Source organism: Eretmochelys imbricata, chromosome 3, assembly GCF_965152235.1.
Source record: "Eretmochelys imbricata isolate rEreImb1 chromosome 3, rEreImb1.hap1, whole genome shotgun sequence".
Lineage (NCBI taxonomy): Eukaryota > Metazoa > Chordata > Testudines > Cheloniidae > Eretmochelys > Eretmochelys imbricata.
Window position 1 is genome coordinate 151,389,664 of NC_135574.1, and position 24,174 is coordinate 151,413,837.

The window sequence follows — 24,174 nt, forward strand, 5'->3', positions numbered from 1 at the left end:
ATTCTAAAAATGAAAAAAATTGAGGTGGTTCTTATCTCCCTTCTGGTCTTTGAGCCGGCAGGGATCAGACTTTCAAGCTTTTCTCGGCAGCTGGAAGAGCTAGAAACTTACTTTGTCTTTTTAAACAAAAGTTGAGAGTCATGAGACCCTGGGATGGATAAACAGGGGAATCTCAAGTAGGAGTAGGGAGGTTAATTTACACTGTATTGGGCATTGGTATGACCACTCCTGTGACTCCAGGAACTGAGACTGTAAGGAACTCACCAAATATCCCAAGAACTGATAACACTGGCGTGCAGGGTCTGAACAGGAGATTTTTGAGCAACAGGGATGAGAAGCAGAGGGTTCTGAGCTGGCAGAACTTTGCGTAGGGGGACATGGTGTTTGAAGTAGGTGGTGAAGATGATGCAGAGTCAGAGAAGGGACGTACGTGTGTGTGTGTGAGCGAGCGAAACGAACAGAGCTGTGGGTGAGGGCAGTGGCATTTTGCAGACTGGAGGGAAGCCAGGGAGCTGATGGAAAGGCCAGAAAGATCACAAGGTGGGAGACAATCAAGGCAAGGACAAGGGCATGGGTAGCAAGGGTAGAATGTGAAGAAGCTGTGGAGGAAGAAGCAGGAGGCTTTAAGCAACAGCCTGAATGTGAGGGGTAAATTCCATCCAACTTCTCCTCTCACTCTGTACCTATGATTTCTTTTATACTGCTGCCTATGCTGGGGACAACCTCTCTCTTGTCTTCCAAGCCACTCCTAAACCCCTCTGCACTGATCTCCCATGACTGCATCCCAGCATGGTCCTGCATCAGAACCATCATCCTGTACATCACATTTCTCTGAGCCTGACTGCAAGTTCTTTGAGAAAGGACCTTGCCTCTTTACATGCTTTGAAGAGTCAGTCTCATTCTTAGCTATGCCCTGAGGTCTGGGACCATGCTTCCTTCCTAGTAACACCTTCTGATGTCTCCAGAACTTGCATAAACACGGACAGGGCTCTCCAACATAGGGGCTCTATGACTGTATTTTCCCCTTAGACACTATACTGCCATCTAGTGGGCATTACTAGAATAAAATGTACAGTACCAACAGGATTCACAGAATTCAATGTCAAGCACTTGATCCTGCAAATCCCCACTCGTATGAGTAACTTTCACCGTCTTGCCATTCCCAAGCATTCAACAATCACAAAATTGACTTAAAACTCATGAAATTTTGACTGATAAGTCTCAAAATGTCAGAGGAAATGGGGAATCATGAAAACATAAAATCATCACTGATAAAATTTGCAGATGGCACAAAAACTTGGGGAAGGGTAAATAATGAAGGGGACAGGTCAGTGTTATGGAGCAATCTGTATTGCTTGGGAAACTGGGTACAAGCAAACAATATGAATTGTAATATGGCTAAATGTAAATGTATACATCTAGGAACAAAGAATGCGGGCCATACTAACAGGATGGAGGACTCTATCCTGGGGAGCAATGACGCTGAAAAAGTTTTGGGAATGGTGAATAATCAGCTGAACATGAGGTGCCAGTATGATGCTGTGGCCAAAAGAGCTCATGAGATCCCGGGATGGATAAACAGGGGAATCTCAAGTAGGAGTAGGGAGGTTAATTTACACTGTATTGGGCATTGGTATGACCACTGCTGGAATAATGTGTCCCCTTCTGGTACCCACAATTCAAGAAGGATGTTGATAAATTGGAAAGGGTTCAGAGAAGAGCCACGAGAATGATTAAAGGATTAGAAAACATGCCTTATGGTGACAGATTCAAAGAGCTCGATCGATTTAGCTTAACAAAGAAAAGGGTAAGGGGTGATTTGATTACAGTTGGCATGGAGAAAATATTTAATAATGGGCTCTTCAGTCAAGAAGAGAGAGGTGTAACATGATCCAATGGCTGGAAGTTGAAACTAGACAAATTCAGGCCGGAAATAAGGTATAAATCTTTAACACGGAAAGTAATTAGCCACTGAACCAATTTACCAAGGGTTGTGGTGGATTCTCCATCACTGGCAATTTTTAAAATCAAGACTGGATGTTCTTCTAAAAGATTGGATCTAGGAATTATTTTGGCGCAGTTCTATGGCCTGTGCTATACAGGAGGTCAGACTAGATGATCACAATGGTCCCTTCTGGCCTTGGAATCTATGGGTACCTACACTGCAATTAGAAATTGTAGAAATCACAGAATCATAGAACTGACCTCGAGAAGTCATCTAGTCCAGACCCCTGAACTCAAGGCAGGACTAAGTATTAGACACTTGCAGCTGGCCCACGCCAGGTGACTCAGGCTTGCAAGGCTCTGGCTAAGGGTTCTTTAATTGCAGTGTAGATGTTTGGGCTCAGGGTGCAGCCCGAGCTCTGGGACTCTCCAAACCTCACAGGTCCAAGAGTCTGGGCTCTAGCCTGAGTCCAAACGTCTACACTGCAATTAAACAGCCCCTTAGCCCGAGTCCCATGAGCCTGCTGACATGGAACTTACTGAACCCTAAATCACAACCTGCCTTGCTTTCCTGCAATCATAGCTATGCTGGTAGTTCTGTGCCCCCCAATTATCATAATATTGGCCCCATGCAAATGTACCTTTAATAAAAGGAGAAACATTCTGACACTGCTCAGTCCAAATTCTGCATTACTAAGCCCAAAAGGTACCTGCTTAAAATACAGCAGAATTAGGACATTAAAAAAAGCCCCCCCACCCCAAAATTATAAAACCTTCCCCGTGATTAAAAATGACCAGCAGGACACCCCGAATTTATCCTGGGGCTCCTCCACACCATCAGGCCACAGTCCCCAGCCAGGCTGTAGATGGGACATCTCTTCTGTCATTCTACTCTCATTCATAAAAGGAGAATGGGTAGCAGATTTGGATTTTTAGACAGTCTCTTGAGTGGTATTTCTGTGCTTCAAACAGAATGTAATGTTACAAGGCATTAGCCTCCTAAGAGGAGCCAGTTTAAACTAACTGGTTTTGGTCAGTCAGGTTAAAACAAATGTTAAAGGTTTGGTTTTTTTTTAAATTGTTCGTGCATACCAAGCTCACCTCCCAACTGCTTTGGTTTCTATTTAACAGTGGTCCATCCATGTTTTGTAAGTAGAAGAACTACACTGACGTGGTCTATCTACCTAAGGTACTAATATGCCCCCCATCGTCATAACATCTAAGCACTTCACAGTCTTTAATGCATTTACCCTCACATGCCCCGGTGAGCTTGAGAAGTGCTGTCGTTTCCATTTTACAGATGGTGAGCTGAGGTAGCAAGAGCATGAAGAACCCAGACCTCCCAAGTCCTCAGGTACCACACAAACCACTGGACATCTCTAAGCCTTGAGGAATGTGTGTGGGGAAGGGAAAAGACAGAGACAGACAGACACGCACATGAAATGTCACTGGCTTCATTGTGAAAAAAACAAAAAAGCACTCTGAAGTCTGAGTCTCCCGATGGGACTGCCATTATAAAAACATTCCAGCTAGCATGGTTGTACCCCTCAGCAAAGCCAGGGCATACGCCTTAACAGCACTAGAGTCTAAAACCCTGTTGACACTACAAAAAAAGACCTTGCTAGGAAATCATTTTTAAAAGACAAGTTAGTTTTGCCTGGAGTGTAGCTAAGCACAATGTGGCTAAAATGACTTTGGGGAAACAGAGTCACTCCAGTTGGCTTGGAAAGGATGTATAATGAACTATGGGAGTAGGCAAATGTGCTCTGAGCAAGTAGTTTGGTTTTAAGTCAGAGCTCAGAGCACCTAGAGTGTCCAAACTTCTCTGCTCCATTGGGATGACTGAGCACCTGTAGAATCTTCTGTCTAGATTCTAGAACGAGGCTACACCGCCATCCTGTGGTTTATTCAGACACAAGTGCGTGCAGCGGTTCTCAGCTTTCTCAGATTCAAAGCACATGAAAAGAAAACCAGGGTGTCCAGGAAGAAGCCAGTAAAGTCATGTGGGTGTCTTTTCTTTTTCTCAGCTTGTAGAAAAACTAACTATTGTATTATTACTGCTATAATTCCTGATTTCCAGGGTCAGCATTTCTGACATCAATGCATTTTCAGTACTAAGCAGAACAGTAAAAACAATTCCCCGTCTGCACGACATGTAGATAGATTTGGGTCTGAAAAATGACTCAAAGATCAAAGAGGGCTGAAAAGCTGGAAATCTAGAATGACCCCTAGTCAATTCCTTTGACAATCAGTGACTGATGCTCTAAATCCCATATCAGAGATATTAATATATTGGCACATACACGAAGGATAAGATTTCAGAGCTACTGGCTAGACAATGGCTAGACAGGGGGCCACGGGCATTTATTAATATTATATATATGAGCGACTCCATGTAACCCCATGTGCTTTTCACTGTTACCATTCTCTTCCTTCCATTCCCTTCATTTCTGTGGAGCATCCATTTGTTGCAGCTTGCCTTAATTAGGCTGTAAATTCTTCAGGATAAAGACCATCTCTTACTAAGTATTTGTACAGCACCCAGCACAAAGGGGTCCCAGACCTCAGTGGAGCTTTTGGGCACTAACACAATATAAATAAATAATCATTGGAATGCAGAGGAAGTCATGGTAATTTTTACATGCCAGCTCCAAAGTGATTCGTTAAAATTTGGCTCCAAAAAAATCTCTCCCTGATTCCCTAGTCCCTCATTATTCCCCATTTCCTCATTAGTCCCACATTCACTCCACCCACAGCCCAGATACTCCACAGTATGGGGCTTAGAGATCAAACTGACTTCACCAATACCAAACCAGGTGGGTCCTTGACTGCTACGCAGATCAGCAGGCCCTCCACAAAGCTCAGCTTGGGAGTCAGGCAAAAGCTCACGAGAGACAAATAGGCTTGGAATCTGCATGCAGTTTGCTTCTATTTGAATACCGGTGGCTGGGAAAGCCAGTGTCTCAAAAGGAGGGAGCAAGGTGTGTTCCTGTGATTATTCCCATGCCATCCATGTTCCACCCAGGTTACCCACAACAAGCAGCAGAGATCTCCTACCGATGGTGGTTATCGCAGAGACGGAGAAGAAGAAAGAGCCAACAAAGTTCCATCTTCCCAGACTGGTAGAGTTTCCCTGGAGGGTGAGGCCGCTCTTATAGGCCTTGATGATACCCTGCAAAGAGATGGCAGTGAATACAGGTGAGACCATCAGCCCACGAGGAGGTAACTCGAGCTGTTCTTTGTGTAATTGGCCTTTGCAGTGCTGTGTGATGATAATTGAAATTATAACCCCCATTCCTCCTGCTGCTTCTCTCTTAGGAGATGTCATCAGTGTGAGGTTAGGAGATCCATGGGCTGAGAAGTCAGGGAGGCTAAGGTCATCGCCTGTTTATCATCTGGTAAACCCTGACAACAGGCTCTCTCTGGGCTGTAAAAGCTGGTGGAGACAGTCCCCGTCCCCAAGAGCTTGCAGTCTAAGGCCTGGGTTCTCCTGGTACATTGAATAGTACCTTAGCCAGGCCTATACGTATGGGCGCTACAGAGCGGTAGCTATGCTATTGTAATCCCATGCAGTAGATGCAGACTACAATGTTGGAAGTGATTTTCCTGTTACTGTAGGAACTCCACCGCACTGAGTGATGGTAGCTAGGACGACAGATACGTTTATGCATTGACCTAGCTGCATTTACAGCAGGGGTTAGGTCAGCATGGCTATGGCATAGCAGAGAGGTGGGTTTTTCACACCCCTGAGTCACCTAAGTTTATAGCGTAGACCAGGCCTAACAGAAACTATGCTGACTGTAAGCCAAGGGAACCTACAGAACAAAGGGCCTGGGGAAGGATTTTAGGGCCAGCGGCATTCCGTAAATCAGTCACAAGTTACCTAGACTGTGTGGGAGAGAGACAGGAAGATAGGAGGTTCCCAGATAAGAATCCAACAAGGGTTAATCCACGTAACCCCAAAGCAAAAGCTCCTGAAAGGGGTCTGCACATTGCAGGATCCATGAAGCAATAAGTAAGCCTTTACATGTGGATGACACATACCAGATCCCTTCCCCACACTTGGGAGGAATGCATACAGTATAAGAAAGCTCTGTACAACTGCGAGAAGGAGACACACCATATAGCAGGACCAGTCTAATAATCCAGGGCAGTCACAACAGAAACTGAGCAGTGCGCCAGATGTACAGACCCTGCCTCATCACTGTTGTTAAACTGGTCATCTGCACAGAGACTTGGGGCCTGATTCTGCTCTCGCTTACCACACTGTAAATCTGGAGTAACTATGCTGAAGTCAGTAGCATTACATCAAGGTGGGCCCTTGATGAGTTAACTGTGCCAACACCTGCGTGCCCTCTGTCATACCAATAAAGTTACTGATGTGGCAAACTTGATCTGAAAATAGCACTAGTCTTAGGACCTACAGAAACCACTTTACAACCTTAACTAATCCTCCTGGCACCCCTGGGAGATGAATTATTCTGCAATGCAAAGTTGAATCAAGAGCACACTGAACCTATCGCCTCGGAGCAAAGCCGAGCAGATATCTAGTAACACAAGCCCCTGCCTTGCTCAGTCACTGTGCTAGTGATAATGCTCTCATCCTTCACAATAAGGAGTCACTTTCAGCTCGAATTTGCCCCCAAATCTGGGTTTTGTAAAGATAAACTCTTTTAAACTAATAATCCACTGAGGTACTTCAGGGACCACCAGCACTGTAGGATCCAAGAACCGACCAACAGATTTAAGGAGTGGGAGGTAAGGAAGTATTAGTGTCCCATTTTACAGATAAGGAAACTGAGGCACGGAGATGGGCTATGCCTTGTCCAAGGCCACAAAGGAAATCTGCAGCAGGGCTGTGACATATAACCTGGTCTCCTGAGTCCCAATCCAGTGCCTTAACCATGAGGTCTTCCTCCCTAAGATCAACAGAAATGTTTCTGAATCCTTTTTCAAATGACAAAAAGATTCCTTTTTCTCTCCTCCCCCCGGACAAATAAACATGGCTCAGCATGATGCCATTGAACGAGCACCAAAAAGTGACATTAGGGAGAAAATAAAATCGCAAATGACCCGCACGTGACCATTGTCTGTCTAAGGAGAGAGCAACAGGAAAAAAAAAACAAGCAGAACAGGTGGTGAACAGTAAATTCAGTGCTGAAAACTGCAGGAATGCAAATACTCTCCTGTGTTGCTTGTATGGAAGGTAAGTAATTTGATTGGCAATTTTTCACCTTTTCAGAGGGACACCATCCCACAAAAACACAGAGAAGAGATTCTTTGAAAGGTGAAACCCTGTGTGAGGAAAGATTGCCCCTCCCTCTCTGAGAAGACAGCATTAAGCATCCATGTTTGCCCCCATGGTCTTGTTTACATTAAGACCCTACCTACAAGAGGGACAGTTTTGAAAAATTCCCCACTGTTGCTCCTGCTGGCTCAGTTCCTCTGGTGTGAGCAGCACTTGGAGCCCTAGTGTAGCGGGCTCTCTCCCACCCCGCCCTGCTCCGCATTTAGCACTGTGTAGGTTAGACCAGCAACAGTGCAGGGTTCAAGTATTTTTACCACTGTATTCTGACAACACATGAGCCCTGTATGCTTAAACCAGTGGTAGCAGTAATAGTGTAGAGAACACACTAGCTCTGACACTGTAGACAAACAGCAGCTCCCAAATCCATGCAGCTGCGTTTCCCACGGCACAAATGTGGCTTACAAGCAGCATGTTCAGAGGCACGTCTTCTGTTTACCCAAACTTCAAGCTCGTTCAAGGCAGATGAGTCACATTGATCACCTGTTAAGCCCTGACAACGTGCTCTGTGCTGTACAAGATGCAGGAGACAGTCCCTGGGCCTGTCCCAAAGAGCTTGCAATCTGAGGGCCACATTGCCCTCGCATATTGAGTAGTACCTTACCTATGTTTACACTATGGGCAATAAAGAGGCATAGCTATGGTGCCATAACTATGCTGCTGTAACCCTGTAGCATAGGCTGCATCCACATCGATGGAAGGGTTTTTTCTGTCACTGTAGGAACTCCGCCTCCCTGAGCAGTAGTAGCTAGGCCAACAGAAGCATTCTTCCATCCACCTAGCTGTGTCTACACCAGGGGTTAGGTTGACATAACTATAGCATTTTGCACAACCCTGAGTGCCACAGCTATGTCAACCTACATTTTAAGTGTAGATTAGTCTTTACTCTGTGAGTAGTCCCATTAATTTCAAGGGACAGCTCACAGAATAAATTACTATTCAGCATGCGTAAGGTTGGTAGGCTCTGGCTTTATGTGAAGAAAAGGAGAAGACAGGGCACGGTGGGAAAGGATTAACTTTCTCTGCATCAACGTTGGGATTTATCAGGCTGCAAGGGATCTAGGCTCTAATCTTTAATATGCCCTGTTATGCCTGATGTACGGCCTCTTGAACTGCGGTTAAGAAAGGTGTGGATAAGAAGCATTACTGGCAATGGTCTGACAAACTCACTACGCCCAACACATGGCTGCCATAGTATTTATCTATAAAGAACGTTGTGTGAGATATCAAATGAAAGCCGGTGACACACTGGTCATTAAGATCATGCACAGATGATAGTTTAAAAGTTATGTGTTATATGCTGCAAGTGTATCAAGGTCTGAGTCACCAGCAGAGACAGGTTCTCTCTCAGACTGGAAGTGTTTGTCCAGCTAGCTAACTGACACATGAATTAATCATTGTAAGCCATACACAATGGGAGCCACAGCTGCATTCCAAATCAATATGAGGATGCAAAATCAACGTGGGGGTCAGCACACTGGAGAACAAGCAAGGGGGGAGAAGCGTTTTCCTTGGGGGTGCACTGCAAAGGGGTGTAGTTCAAAGGTTTATTGGATAACAAGAGGAAGGCAAGAGGACTCCACTTCATCCATCATTGAGAGAACACAAAGGACGGTTTCACATGTAACCAGTTATTCTTACTATCCTTGCTCCCTGTCTCCTGAAATCATAACCTTTGTTAATAAACCTTTTTGTTTTCACTATAAATAAATGACAGCACTGTGTTGTTAAAAGGGAGCTGAGAGCTGACTCAAGTAAGCTTGTGTGTGTGTTGTCCTCTGGGAGAACTTACCTGGTCATTTCTGTAAGTTGCTATGCCAGGGGCCAGATGCCACTGAGCGGGAGGCTGGCAGAGGGGCTCAGGGGTTGCCATTTGTCTGTCACTAGCCTGCACAGAGATGGCGAGGTCTGCGGGGACCTGCAGATAGGTGCTTGTCGGTGCCCTGAGGCTGTTGGTTTCAGGGAGCTGAGTTACAGAAGGCATCAGGCAAAACTGCTTCATGCTAAGCGCAGGTGGTGGTGAGATGCCTCACAGCCCTGAGTCCTAGTATCAGCCCAGCCCAGGACTCTTAAGGTGTCTGGAGGCTTTTTTTGCTCAGCTAATCTAAAAAGAAAATATATTACAACTTCTCTGCATGCTGCACACCTACTTCCTGTTCTCTGTTAAGCCTCACTTTGGTGTAAGTTCAGCTGTAGTCAAAATTGCACATGACACCAAGTTTTGAAAGCAGTAAACACTCGGGGACAGAACCACCCTGCAAAGAGCCCTGAAGAGATGAGAGCAGAGAAGGCTGCAAGGAACAAAGGGATATTCTACACTAATAAATGGAAAGTGCTTCACTTAGGGAGAGGAAATAAACAGCCCAGACAGGACATGACAAGAACAAGCAGCACATCAGAAAGGACAAAAATATACTGTTGTCCTTCCGTTCTGCAAACACACCATCTAAAATATCATCACTGAAGCGTGACTTTTCTCCATTCATCTCTGGGGCAGGGGAGTTTCTAACCTAAATCCACCACTCAAAAGTAAGCATTGGGCCTGCTCATGCAAGGTGCCAAGTGCTCTTACCTCCTGGGAGTTTAGGGCACTCAGCCCCCTTGCATGAGGTGCTCAGCACCATTAAGCATAGAGCCCAGGGTTAGCCACTTCCCTGTTTTGCCTTGTTATCAGAAGCATCCAGATGACATGCCTCTCCAGTATGCCCCGTTGTACTGGTCCCAACCTGCTATCCCATTCATTGGATAGACCTGAAAATCCAAAACCTTTCTGCTAGAATATCTGGTTATTCAAATGGCAGGAGTTTGTGACTGCCCTTAAAACTACAGGCAAAAGTGGTATGCTTACTTTGTAGCCAATGTGTAGGATTCTTGGGTAGGATAGAGATCAGGATATAGGAAGTTTTCTATCCAGATGCAGCCAGAGTTCATTGTAATAAGACAATATTTATTTAATAAGATTGATTTATTGGTATCTGCATATAAAATATAGAGACAAGGAGAACAGAAATTAGAAATAACCTCACCCAATATCCACATACACAGATATTCTACAGATTTAAGGAAAAAAGCCCAGAGCTTTGGCTAAGGATTCCTGTTGCCCTCACTTAGAACAGGCATTTATCAGATAGCTTTTTCAAGACCCAACACTTTTAAGATCGACTAATAGATATGAGTGTTCTGCCTCCAGTTATTCAGAGTCAAAGGCTGGTCCAAGAACTCAAATGGTTGACATCAGTCAGGCCCAGTCAATACCATCAAACCCTGGAGGGTAAGTTACTTGTAGAACACTTGAAATAAATACGGAGCCAAGGTGGGTGAGCTAATACCTTTTATTGAACCAACTTCCGTTGATGATAGAGACAAGCTTTTGAGCCACACAGAGAGGGATAGCTCAGTGGTTTGAGCATTGGCCTGCTAAACCCAGCGCTGTGAGTTCAATCCTTGAGGGGGCCATTTAGGGATCTGGGGCAAAAATTGGGGATCGGTCCTGTTTTGAGTAGGGGGTTGGACTAGATGACCTCCTGAGGTCCCTTCCAACCCTGATATTCTATGATTCTCCTTCTTTGAAAGCTTGTCTCTCTCACCGACAGAAGTTGGCCCAATACAAGATATCTCCTCACCCACCTTTTCTCTCTCATATCCTGGGCACAGACACGGCTACAACTAAACTGCATGAAATAAAGACACTCAGTCATGAAATTGCTGTGCTTGGACCTGATATTTTGAGAGCTTGGAAAGGTCACATGTGTAAGTCAAAGGACAATATCAATCAAAAGAGGAAGTACAAGGAGAAAGCAGAACCTTAGTGGTTAAACCAAAAAACCAAGTCAGATATAGATTCTGCTCCCGTCTCTCCTGAGCGACTTGCCGTGTGACCCCAGGGAAGCCATTTGACTTCTCTGTGCCTCATGTTCCCCACTAGTAGCAGCGGGATAAGAACCTTTCCCTAGCTCCTAGGGAAGTGTTAACGTCTGTAAGTCGCTCTAAGCTCCTCAGACAGACAGCTCTGTAGAAGTGCAAAGTGATTATGGTAAGATTCATCCATCCATCCAAGTGGGATCTTTTGGATTTCCATACCCTGACGTATCAAAATGTAACTTTATTTAGAAGCTGGCTTTCTCCTCACCACCTAGCCTCATCTGTTTCTGCGTGGCACCATCTGTGATGCAAACCCCACTTTTACATACTCTTACGAAACCTACCATGACGTCCCAATCCGGTTTTCTCAGATGAGGAAGGTGCAGGCGTGGCTTTCACAGTCAAATTGCTTTATCTAAAAGCAGCTTTCTCTCCCGTTGCCTTCCTGGCCTCACAAACACCACATTGCCCAGCAGCACAAGCCATGCCCTGTGAGGTGAGTGATCCTGGGAAGGACCTGCATCCATGTCGCTCAGCCCTGCAGCCAGAAATTTGCAAAGGGAACTGGTGCCCTTGGCAGCAGTGGCGCTCCATGCAGGCGGCTCATCAAAGCCAGCAGTACTTCAAATCTTTATTTCCTGATACCAGTCACTGCCCAATCTTGTGCTTCCTTCCACACATCACGGTCCACAGCATCACCTCCTTTAACTCCAGCCCACTGGCAGCCCATGGAGGGGTGGTAGTGTTCCTTAGTGCTCGCTCACTTAAAGAATACTTGGAGGGTACAGCCCCCATTTCTCTTCCCAATCAACACTAATGAGCACAGCCCCTGTTGTCTCTTACTGCTTAAGCTTCCAAACAAAGCAGCATTCTGGCCTCCTGTCCCAGCATGGCCACCTTCACTGCTCCAGTCTGACTTTCAGCCTGTCACACTTCTTAGAGTACCTCTACACCGCAGAGGGTACCTGGATCCAGGAGCCCAGGCAAGCGTACCTGAGCTTGCCAAGCCACTTGTGAGGGTCCGTATTGCAGAGCCACATACAATCCATACCTGTGTGTAGCTGTATCCACAGTGGCACTGTAGTTACCTGGGTTTGGTGCTGGGATTTTGAGGGGGGCGGATGGGGAAGTATCCCAGAGGCCCTTAATTTGAATCTCTTAAGAAACTGTTTTGATGTAGTGTGTTAGAGCAGAATTTCTCTATCCTTCCCAGTCCCCCATGTGGAAGTGTTCTTAGCCTGCCGACACATTGAGCGGAGCCACTTCCAGCTCTGCACGTTTTTCACTTCCGTGCCCTCCAGCCAGTGCCACACCAGGGGTCCAGCACAGGTGGATGAGCTGTTCCTGCTTGGTGCTGAATTGTTATCACAGCAGGATAAAAGTAGAGGGTATGGGAGATGGTAGAGGGCATTTTCGCAGCTGTTTCTGACCCTCAGAAAGCGGCAGTGGATCTTGAAGCTTGAACATGCTGGATGCTGACATAGCAGAGCAGAGACACATGCTGCAGCAGCTGTTGGGTATTTCCCATATGCAGCCCAGCACTTCTGGTGTAGGACAACTAGAACAGAGTGGTGGGATCACATCATCATGCAGTTCTGGGGGACCTCAGAAGCTGCAGAACTCCTGCATGAGGAAGGCCACCTTCACAGAGTTGTGTGAGGTGCTTGCCCTGATCCTACAGTGCCGGGACACACAGCTGAGGGAGTCCAGAACAAGACTGCTATAGCCATCTACACGCTGGCTACCCCAGCTTGCAACAGGTTGGCGACTCCTCGTTTGGGGCTGACAAATCAACTGTTGGCGATGAGGTTTCTGATGCGGTTTCTGAGGCGTTTTTTGCTGTAGCTTCCCCACACGTGACGGACACTGCTTAGACATCTGAAACAGCAGCGGGCATGGAGAGAATGGGGTTCACACGCTGCACTGCACCACCAATGGCACTCATGTGCCCATAGTTTGCTCTCCACAAGGAGCACATGAAGGTGTCAACTGCAAAGGCTCCCGCTCAAGTGTTGTGCTGGGGTGGGCCGACTGCAAAGGCAAGTTCATGAACACCAGTGTGGGATTCACTCGCAAGGCGCATGATGCCAGAGCGTGGAGGAGATCTGGCTCTTACCCACTTAGACAAGCAGGGACTTTATTCCCACTAAATAACATGGTTAACAACATGGCTGTCTGTGCCCACTGTTATTTTAGGAGACCCCACTGAGCATCTACTGCCCTGATATTTGAGCACTCAGCAGAACATTTCATTACACAGATAGTGATTGTGGGATAGTGGTAGACTGTGCATGTGACCAATGGAAGGCAAGATGGCTCTGCATACAGAATTGTCTGGATGCCAGTGTGGGCAATGCCACCCGTATGATCGAGACGTGCTGTGCCCTGACCCATGCCTGCGAGGATAAGGGTGAAAATCTTGGCCAAGAGTGAGCTCAAGCCACTGCTAGTTTGCAGGCCTGGTACAAGCAGCCGCAAAGTGCATGTGGGACTGGGTGCAGGTGAGCAAGGGAAATAAGGGTTGCCTTGTGTGCCCACACCCTAGCACCACAGGGTGACAGGCATGGGGGAATGGGATATTGTGTACTACTGTGGTACACACATCCGTTTGTTTGATATTGGTTTTCTGTGATTATAAGGGTGTTGGGTACTTTATTAATATCTTTGGATACAACTTCCCGACTCTTCCTTCTTTCCCAAGCACTCACATACCAACGTACTGTACAACCAAAAGAAAAAGTATTAAAATAAATACTGATTTGAAAAGCAATGCAGGCATCGCAGCTACCTGGAAACAAACAACAGTGAAAATAAAAACAGTGCAAGAGTATGCAAACCTGTGCTATTAGATAAAGTGCGAGCACGGCAGTCTCACTAGTAGTGGAACTGGGTGTCAGAGGTGTATCTGTTCTCCCTCTCCCCGGCTGTAGAGGCATAGAGTGAACAGGGAACATCTGCGTATACCAGGTCATGGAGTGGTTCATAATCTATCCAACTCTTGAATTGCCCAATGGCTGTACTGGCTACAGGATGTGGTAGCATGGAGGAGGGTCTGCCCATGTTGTTGCTGGTGCTGGAGTTGGTGCAGGAACTGGGTGCTGCAGGCTAGTAGCCACTAGGGTGAGCAGCTGCTCAAACTTCTCCTTCTGCTGTGCTCGGACATGCTCCATCATCCTCCAGTCATGCCAGAGGTAGTATGCGAACATTCTCTCCTCCTCCTCTGCTTTCTGCCTCTTCCTTTCCATACCCTGCTCTTCTTTCCCTCTCCGATTGGCCTGGTGTGTGATCCATGTCCAAAGTCTTGATGTATTTCATAGAATCATAGAAATGAAAGGCTGAAGGGACCTCAGGAGTCCAGCCCCCTGCACCCTGGCAGGAACAAGTATACCCAGACCATTCATGTAGTGAGTCACCCCAGAGCCTTTTCCTTTTCCCAAGCTGGTTCAGGATCCTCTCCCCAAGAGGCTTGGGTGGATGCCTCAGTTCAGCAGAAGTGGAAGGTCCTGCCAAGGAAAGGAAAGAAGATATTTTTTTGTACATGGAAAGGAAGAGGAGAATTCCCCCGTTTTTGTTCTGTGTCATGGCAAGACAACAGTTTGATACTTTTATCTACTTGGAATGACTTTATTTCACCACTACACCTCAGCCAGTTCAGAAGCTCCTGCAAGCCAGGTTACCAGCCCACATATACTCTATGGTAAGAATTCCAGATTTAATGCATTAAAAAGAATAGGACATTTTTTTGGACCTGGGATGTATGTCTGTGGGGCGTGACTAGCGACCTGCTACAACTATTGCTTTTAACATTATTCCAGGCCAAGGAATCCTTAGAGGATGTTAATCAGCTGGAGTTCCCTGAATAGGAGAGAGAGCAACTTCTCCAGGCTAATGGAGGAATTCTCTCTATCTCCGCAAAGAAAATTTTACATCATCTGCTGAACGAAAAGGAGTGAAGAGGGTTTATAAGCTACCAAGACAGATGTTGGAAGTTTGTCCTACCTGGGAATCTCACTGACCATCTTGAGTTTATCCTATATGAAAAATTCTCAAGCATCACCAGCCAGGAGCAGGGGGAAATTCAGGTGAACATTAGAAGGATGGTGAATCAGGATGCAGAGGCCTGCTAACAGCAGAACTGTTCCCCTGACTCTGGCCTGGAAAGTGTGCTACAAATGGGAGCCCCGGAAGGCTAAGTACTGCTGCACCAAGGAACTTTTTCAACTTAATACAGCCACTGGGATTTATAATCCAGGATGTCTGGGCCAACGCTGCAATGCTGCTATCGCTATAATTCTACAATATGCTACTTGTGTCACAGAATTACGAAGAGCTGTATATGCTGACATATGCACTTCTGCTTGCTAAACCTGTAATCCCATTTTTTGATATATATTTTAAATAATCAGCGTAAATTTAGTAAGAATGACTCACTAGTTGCATGTTTAATTGTTTCCCCCCTACTTGGACTCCATCTTGGATCACACGTGGTGGTTGGGGGCTTAGGGTGGAGGAAGGGGGCCAGGACAATGGCATGGCTTTTGCCCTAAGCTGAAGCTAAGGCCAGCCTCTAGCACATAATATCCTTCATAGCAATAATTTTACTGGCCATCAGCCAGAAATCCCTCCCATTCAGGGTGCAATTTCCCCCCATAATAATGACAAAGATGGCGGCGACAGCCACTTACCCAGCTGTGGCTCCGGCTCCCGGTCTAATGCCACTTCCTCTCCAGGCTGTTCCTTGGGACAGTCCCCAAACAGGTCTTCGGAATATGGTCCCAAGACATCCCACATCCGTATGGCCTACTCCGGAGCTGTTCCAGCACCATGGTCTGCTCCTGCTCTTCCACCTCCTCTGCCACGGGGGCCTTCTCCGGTGTTATCCCGGTCCTCTCTGCCTCCAGTATAAAAATCATACCAGCCCCTCTCAAAAGCCTGTCGGGCACAACTGGGGGCTCTGTACACCAGGTGAGGGCGAGCACCTGGTCCAAATCCTTGTAGCAGACAGAGTTTCCAGAACCTTTGTATTGCAGGTAGGCACTCTTTAGGATTTTAATGCACTTCCAACACTGGGCAGCCATATGCTTGATCCCCACCTCCCTCAGCCTCTTCAGGATGTTATCATAACAGTACAGATTTCGTGTGCATCTCCCCAAATCATGTTCTTTTCTGCACTCATACCAGAGGTTAACTAGAAACCTGGTGGGGTCCTCTGTCCAGCGAGCACATGCTGGGATGGCATCTTATAGGGTTGTCTGGCTGAGGTGAGCTGCGTATTGCAGAAACAGAGCAGGCTGCGTGGAATGAAGAGTTAAACACTGACCAGGTGGATATAAACCAGGTAGCGTCTGGTGCACCGGAGGCAAGTGGGAAATGAGTTGGTAGAAGGGCTGTAAAATACAGGTCTGGGGAACCATGGGATGACACAGGAGGACGGTCAAAAGCTGAGTTCCACTACCCAGGTGTTAGATACATCCACACTGCAAAGTGGGAAGATCAGAGCCCACCTTAAAGTGAAACCTGGGCTATAACCTATATCTGCAGCAGGGCAAGCAAGCCTGGCTTCAAAGCATATATAAACCTGAGCATAAGGGTTTTGTGTGAGGAAGGCTGAGGTCCACTGAACTAAAAACTTGGAGGCAGCCCGGGATAAGCCTGCAGTGTAGAAATATCCCGACTGCCCTTCCACAGAAGATTAATGACTTGGTCTTCATCCAGCCTTTGAGACTGAGCCCAGGACTATACGACAAACTTTTGCCAGCCAAGCTATGCTGGTCAGGGATGTGATGAGTATAATCCCTGACAACATAGCTGTGCTAGCAAAAGCCCCTAGTGTAGACACAGCTATACCGGCAAAAAAGTCCTTGTGCTAACAGAGCTGATTTCGTTTGGGGAACTGGTCAAAGCTGTGCCAGCAAAAGAGTTCTGTAGAAGCTGCATCTCCATTTCGGGGGTTTGCCGATGTAGCTATGCTGGCAAACCCTTTCTAGCGTAGACAAAGCCCTAGTGTAGACCTGGACTATGGAGCACAATTTCTCCATGAGATTTCCAAGTAAGAAGCTGGTATCTCCAGTGCTCTCTTCTTTCCTTTCTGGTGGTTGCTGTACAAACCCCTCCCCCCCCCCCACACACACACTCTCCTTCAGCTATAGAGGTCTTCTAGGTTCCAACCCTGATCGCGCCCCTTGTCTTCATCTCCCTTCTCTCTTTCGGCACATCTACACCGCACAAATCCTACTGTGGTGTGTAGAGTACATGCACTATATGCCCCACAGCATGGGTAGTAATAGGAATGTAGACAGTGAGGCACGGCTTAGGTAAGGAGAGTAAAGACATGTCAGAACCCTGGGGGTATGTGCCCTACATGACTCTCTACAGGCCCAAGCAGTGCCTCCCCCATCTGCACTGCTGTTTTTAGCAGCATAGTGTCCTGCTGCTTCCCTGCTGTCAGAGCTTTCCCCATCCCAGGGAAAGACTACAGCTGTGGAGAAAGGCTCTGGGGGCAGCAAAAGGCTCCAGCAGCGCCCCGCTGCAGGGAAAGACTCTGGCAGCAGGGAAAGGCTTTGGCGGTGGATGCGGAGAGGCAATGGGGAAAGACTCTGGTGGAGGGGGCAACAGGGGACATTGCTCTCTCTGCTGCCTTCCCCCCGTCAGAGCCTGTCACTGACATGTACAGCGCAGTGTGGATGCAGCTTACTTTTCATGGCTGTGTGTGGCTACACATACCCTACACACTGCCACCAGCGGTGAGCAGTGTAGACGTAGCCTATGTATTTCTTAGTGCTAACTTTAGCCTAGGTTATCATTTCTGAGCACACAGCAACAGCCAATTCTACAGCTCCCTCCACTCACCCCTTAGGCTCTCTTGTCATTTGTGTGCGCCTCAACCATCAGTTTCCAGCTTCACTACAACTTCCTATTGCTGAGAGCTACAAAGAGTCTTTACACGGCATCTTGGATTCTGTTTTCCCTCTCTCTGAGCCCTTAAGTTTGCTCCCGAAGCCAGAATTACTTAGTTGTCACCTAGGGCTCTTCATCTGTAGACCTCAAAATGCGATACAAAGGAGAGTACGTATAATGATCTCCCTGTTTAATAAATTCATAGAGTTTAAGGCAAGAAGTTGGATCATCTAGTCTGACCTCCTGTGCATCACAGGGCACAGAATTTCACCCAGTTACCCCAGCAGCGAGCCCAGTAACTTGTGTTTGACTAAAGGCATCCAGAAAACAAGACCAGAGAGTGTGCATGCGTATGAGATGCTGCCTTCCTTAAAAGCATGACCTTATCAGGCACCTAAGCTTCTACTTCCCTCTTTAACAGTAGCAGGAAGGGACAAAGCACTTTGTATAAACAACTGATAATCGGAATAGTCTCTTCTTCATTCAAATCCACCTTTTCTCTAGTCCTGGGGAGAAATGGGGGAATGAGGGACAGAGATTCTCACTAACTTCCGCTGAGGAACCTAAATACCTTTGAAAATTGGGCAAAAATGACTTTCCTGAGGTCACACAGCCAGTCACTGGAAGAACCAGGAGTAGGTCTCCTAACTTCCATGCCAGCACCCTTTCCATTGGACTACACCTTAGCTGTCCTTCGGCCACATTTCCAGAAAAGGACAATCATCCGCCTGCACATGTTGGGATATGGAAGTACTGTGGAAGCTGACATGTAACGTCCCTCGATAAACCCAAACACGGGTCAGTTTTAGTATCCTGTGCTTTCTGATCGTGGCATTTTAGCCAGTGCTCTTTCAACATGAAGTGTTGCTTCTCCCTGTAAAACTGAGAGTGTCTCAGCGAGGTCCTCAGGAAAGGCAAAAAGAATGAGTATAAGGATTGGATTGGAAAGGGGGAATCTCACCTCCCAGTTTGGTTGGTTGGCTTTCACACCTTCACATGAAATCAGCTTGTCCAGGAAACCGAGACTATGGTGACTGTTTACCTGGTCTCAGAAACTCCCATTCTTTCCCCAATTATCAGTGTGGGAGAGAGGCATTTCAAAGTCACAGGACCTCTGATAAGGGATTAATTAAACTTTAAATGAGTTTCTCTCTGCTATATACTGGAAATTCTTAAGATTAATATGTACAACTGCACAGTTCTTACAGGATAACAGGAGCAATCAGACAACATTGATAAGGTTCACGCTACTCTCACATTAGGAAGACAAAGGTTAATTAGCTTCAAAACAAAAAAAGCTCTGTAGGTCACCCCACTGTTATTTATTGGCACACAGCCCCAGTTCCTGGCTGAAGGAGACCCTGTATTTGAATTCTGACTAAAGCAGAGACGATGTAGGATGGACTAGAAATTGAGTAGGAAACAGCTGCTGCCTCAAATTAGTACCACAGAAGAAACCAAGACCTGATTAATTGACTTTCCTAGTAGCTTCCTTCCCACACCTGAAATAGCATACATTAGGCCTAATCTACACTAGAAAATGTTTGCCAGTGTGGCTATATGGATGTAGCTATGGCAGCAAACCCTACTAGTGGCGCTGGTCATACTGGGGGGGAAAAAAAGTGATTTTGCAGGTATATTTTAAACCAGTTCCCTGAACAAAAAAGCACTGTTATGCCAGTAGAACTGTTTCTACACAAGGGCTTTTGACCAGACCTTGGTGCACTTGCACAGAGTCTCTGTCTCAGGGGCAGGCCCATCCACCAGATCTACCTATCAGCTCACCAACTGCCCAGCTGCCACTCCTGTGCTCATGGCTAGCTTCTCAGGTGAAGCATGACACACACCACGGGATGCTGTCGTGGTCTCCTCAGTCCTCCTCCTAGCAGTGAGAGCCAGTGGGCCAGAGCAGCGAACCAGGCCCAGGCCAGCTCTATAGACCAGAACAGAGCCACCACTGCCTGGGCTCACAGTCTAACCCCTGTTCCCAGCCCAGCAGGACAGGCGCAGAGCCACACTGCCTGGGATCACTGTGGGGTGGGCTCGCTCTCATTCCTGCCCCCACCAGACCTCCTCTCTGCACCAGGCAGGGGTAGAGCCAGGCCCAGCTGCAACAAACAACATTTTCACCTTCCATCAAGGCAGTTTGTGCTGGTACAGCAGACAGAGCTTACACAGCCTGGAAAACCATGCAGCCCCCTGACTCCAGGGCCATCTGCTCTGGCCAGTGGAACTGTTCCTAGGTCTGATAGGTCGGAGAAACCCCGAAGTGCCTGTGCCTGAACAGAGCTGAATAAGCCCTGCTGTAAGGAACAGCATTTATTTATTTTTCAGAACAGATCAGTCGGGTCAGGTCGGAGCTGATGACTTTTGTGGCGTCAGTGTGAAAACAGGAAGGGAGAGAAGTTTTCTTCCAGTTTTACTTTCTGAGAGTGCGATGCGGAGTTGCAACCAACCATCTGTGAGAGGGAACTATGTCCTTCACAGCTGCTTAAAAACAATATAGAGATGGTAGGCCAGATTTTGACATGGATTAATGCCTTTTTCCAGGGTGTTCGGGGAAGCCATACCTAAACAAGGCCTCTGCTCAATAAACCATCTTGGGACATTAATTCCCATCCTGTCTCTGACCTGCCTTTTGTTGGACAAGTCCTTGAGAAAGTGGTGATGAGCCAACCCCTGCTTGCTTGATTTATTTAATCTCCATAGTTGGATTCAGATCCGAGTCCAGAACCGAGGCTGCAATATCATCTGTGGTGGCTGATCTTGTAGTTAGACGCCAGCATAAGCGGTTTCCATGCTTACTCAGTTAGAGTAATCAGCAGCTTTTAATACCACTGACCACAAGGTACAACGGAACTCATGCGTGGGATCTTATGGGCAAGAAGGAGTAGCCCACAGTGAGTCTGCTCCTTCTTTTCAGAAAGGTCCCACAAGGCTGTGCTAGGCAATTGCTTGTCCTCCCTGAGGGACTTCATAGGTAGGTTCCCACACATTTTTACTTCACCATATTTTCTCTTAAAGGTACACAGGAGGCCACCAGAGCAGAATTCCAGGTGCACTAGGCTGCATTCTCATTAATGTATAAATAATCCTCACTACTAATGAGCTTTTTAATGAACAGCTTCATTACCCTCCCAGTGGCAGATCAAGATAGGGATCTGGATGAAAGTGAATTGGCTGTAGCTCAGCCCAGAGAAGAAAGGGATGCTTGTTACTAATAAGGAAGCATTGGAGGAATGGCCAGAGGTGGTGCTTGCACCAGCTACTGTGAGTCTATGACTGCCTTTTCCAAACTCCCTTTCATAGATCCGCAGTGCTCCAGTCTGGTGAGATTCAAGGAACAAGGCAAGATGTATTTATTTTATTTATGTCTTCTTTGATTTTCTCCTTCTCTATCATGGTTTGTGCAATTAACATGCTTCAAATAACACAGCCCTGCAGCAATGCTAGGGACTGGGCAGGCCAATCCAATAAATACAGGAAACAGCTGCAGTAAGGTATTAGGGCTACATTGTATGACATGAGAGGGGTGGGGGAGCAAAGAGATGGGGGAGGGGGAGAAAAGGGAATCATCCTAGTGACCCCACTAGGAAATCATACATTTACATTGGAGCAAGGCTCCAAACAAGGAAGCTCAAGGCGCCATGGCTGGGATACCGATTCATAGATTCCAAGGCCAGAAAGGACCATTGTGATCATCTAGTCTGACCTCCTGTATAGCACAGGCCATAGAACTGCGCCAAAATAATTCCTAGATCCTATCTTTCAGAAAAACATCCATTTTGATTTTAAAAATCTCTGATAGACTGAAGAGCCCATTATTAAATATTTGTTCCCCAGGTAGGTACTTATAGACTGCAATCAAGTCACCCTTTAACCTTTTTGTTAAGCTAAATGGATTGAGCACCTTCAGTCTATCACTGAATGGTTTCTAATTGTTTAATCATTCTTGTGGTTCTTCTCTGAACCTCTCCAATTTATCAACATCCTTCTTGTATTGTGGACACTAGAACTGGACACAGCATTCCAGCAGTGGTCACACCAGTGCCAAATACAGAGGTAAAATAACCTCTCTGCTCCTACTTAAGATTCCACCTTTTATGCACCCAAAGATCACATTAATTCTTTTGACCCCAGTGTCACAATGGGAGCTCACGTTCAGCAGATTATCCACCACAAGCCCCAAATCTTTTTCAGAGTCACTTCTTCCCAGGACAGAGTTCTCCATCCTCTAAGTATGGCCTACATTCTTTGTTCCTAGGTGTAGACATTTACATTGAGCCACATTAAAATGCATATTGTTTGCTTGCGCTCAGTTTACCAAACGATCCAGATCAGCCTGTATTAGTGACCTGCCTCTTCACTATTTACCACTCCACAATTTTTGTGTCATCTGCAAAATTCATCAGTGATTTTATGTTTTCTTCCAGGTCAGCAGGTTTAAAACAAATAAAAGGAAGTTCTTCACTCAGCGCACAGTCAACCTGTGGAACTCCTTGCCTGAGGAAGTTGTGAAGGCTAGGACTATAACAGGGTTTAAAAGAGAACTGGATAAATTCATGGAGGGTAAGTCCATTAATGACTATTAGCCAGGATGGGTAAGGAATAGTGTCCCTAGCCTCTGCTTGTCAGAGGGTGGAGATGGATGGCAGGAGAGAGATCACTAAATCATTACCTGTTAGGTTCACTCCCTCTGGGGCACATATCATTGGCCACTGTCGGTAGACAGGATACTGGGCTGGATGGACCTTTGGTCTGATCCAGTATGGCCATTCTTCTGTCATTGATAAATATGTTAAATAGTGTAGGGCTAAGAACTGATCACTGCAGGAACTCACTGGTAACACACCCACTCAATGACAATTATATTTTGAGACCTATCTGTTAGCCAGTTTTAAATCCATTTAATGTGCACCATATTCATTTTATCTCATTCTAGTTTTTTAATCAAAATATCGTGTGGTACCAAGTCAAACGCCTGACAGAAGTCTAAGTATATTACATATTCCAGGGACTCTGAAGAAGTTCAACAACTGTAGCTGCAGCGGAGCCCGCAATCCTGGCCTACACCACAGCAAAGGGAGTGAGAGAGTCTGGAGAACGAGTTCAGCTCAGGCAGAGCAACGCATCCAGCCTACGTGGCGAACAGCCGCTGAGGGAAAGATTTTCTTATGCACCATAAATGAAAGAAGGTTTGTTTCAGGTGTTCTCAAAGCCGGAAGGAAAACTAGGCTTCTTCAAAGTTCAGGATGCTTAGATCTGGGGCCTTGGTTTGAATGGCTCTCTACAGAAACCTTCCTCTTAGCTATAATGATTTGTCCCACTCTTTAATAATTAAAAATGTATGTCTGATCCGTGTGTGTGTGATTGGCGTGGTGGGTAGTTGGATGTGCACACGGAACAACTTTAGATCAGAAATAGACAACTATTGTCTGTGGGAGAGGAAAGGGTGGGCTCCAAGATTCTGATATATTAGACCCACAAACACAACCCAGCTTTATTGCACCAGTGCTTGTCTTGTGCTGAGAAATGTAGTGCAGAAGAAGGGAGAAAAGTAGTCTGACAGGATTGGAAAAGGTGGTGAATACACTTTCAACAGAATGAAAACAATCAAGGGGACCGGAAAGCAACTAATAGTTTATATAACACCAGGCTTAGCCACCTAACACATCCTCTCCTGATTACAGAGCCTTTCTCATCTGTCTGAATCCATCAACCAAAGTTGTTTCTATCTATTGGCTGATTGGTGGTTTGTGCAACATGAGCTGCTGCTCTCAGTCCAGTTCCTTGTGACCAGGTGTCCACATCCCACACAGCACCTTTGCTTACAGTCTCTGAAGTATGGCCAAGGATTAAATAGACCAAGGACAATGCACTTGTTTCTCCCCCTTAGAGGTTGTCTCTCCAGGGTACAGCAGAGACACTTTGGAAGGGAGTAGCATGTGGGCAAAGCCTGCTCTGCTGTTGTCCAAGCTGTACCTGTTCTGGGGATATGCAATAAACGTTGGCCTTGAGGGCTGTTAATCCAATACCTTTTATGAACACTACCTAATTTATGAAACTAAATGGCTGCCATCAGACCTCTTCTGAACGTTCTTGCCCCTGTGCGCTTTGACTGTTTGCTCCTACCCTTCCTGCCCCTCCCTTCCTTTGTCCTTCCATCT

At 46.4% G+C, this 24,174-nt stretch overlaps 1 protein-coding gene across 1 annotated transcript in view; it reads right to left on the minus strand.

Moving 5' to 3' along the window:
- The window catches only part of KCNK17 (potassium two pore domain channel subfamily K member 17), a 42,849-nt gene that overhangs the window by 13,165 nt on the left and 5,510 nt on the right, over nt 1–24,174 (minus strand). Inside the window, exon 2 of the mRNA XM_077811909.1 lies at nt 5,002–5,116. Within this exon, the coding sequence (XP_077668035.1) occupies nt 5,002–5,116 (115 nt within the window). The remainder of the gene's footprint in view (nt 1–5,001; nt 5,117–24,174) is intronic.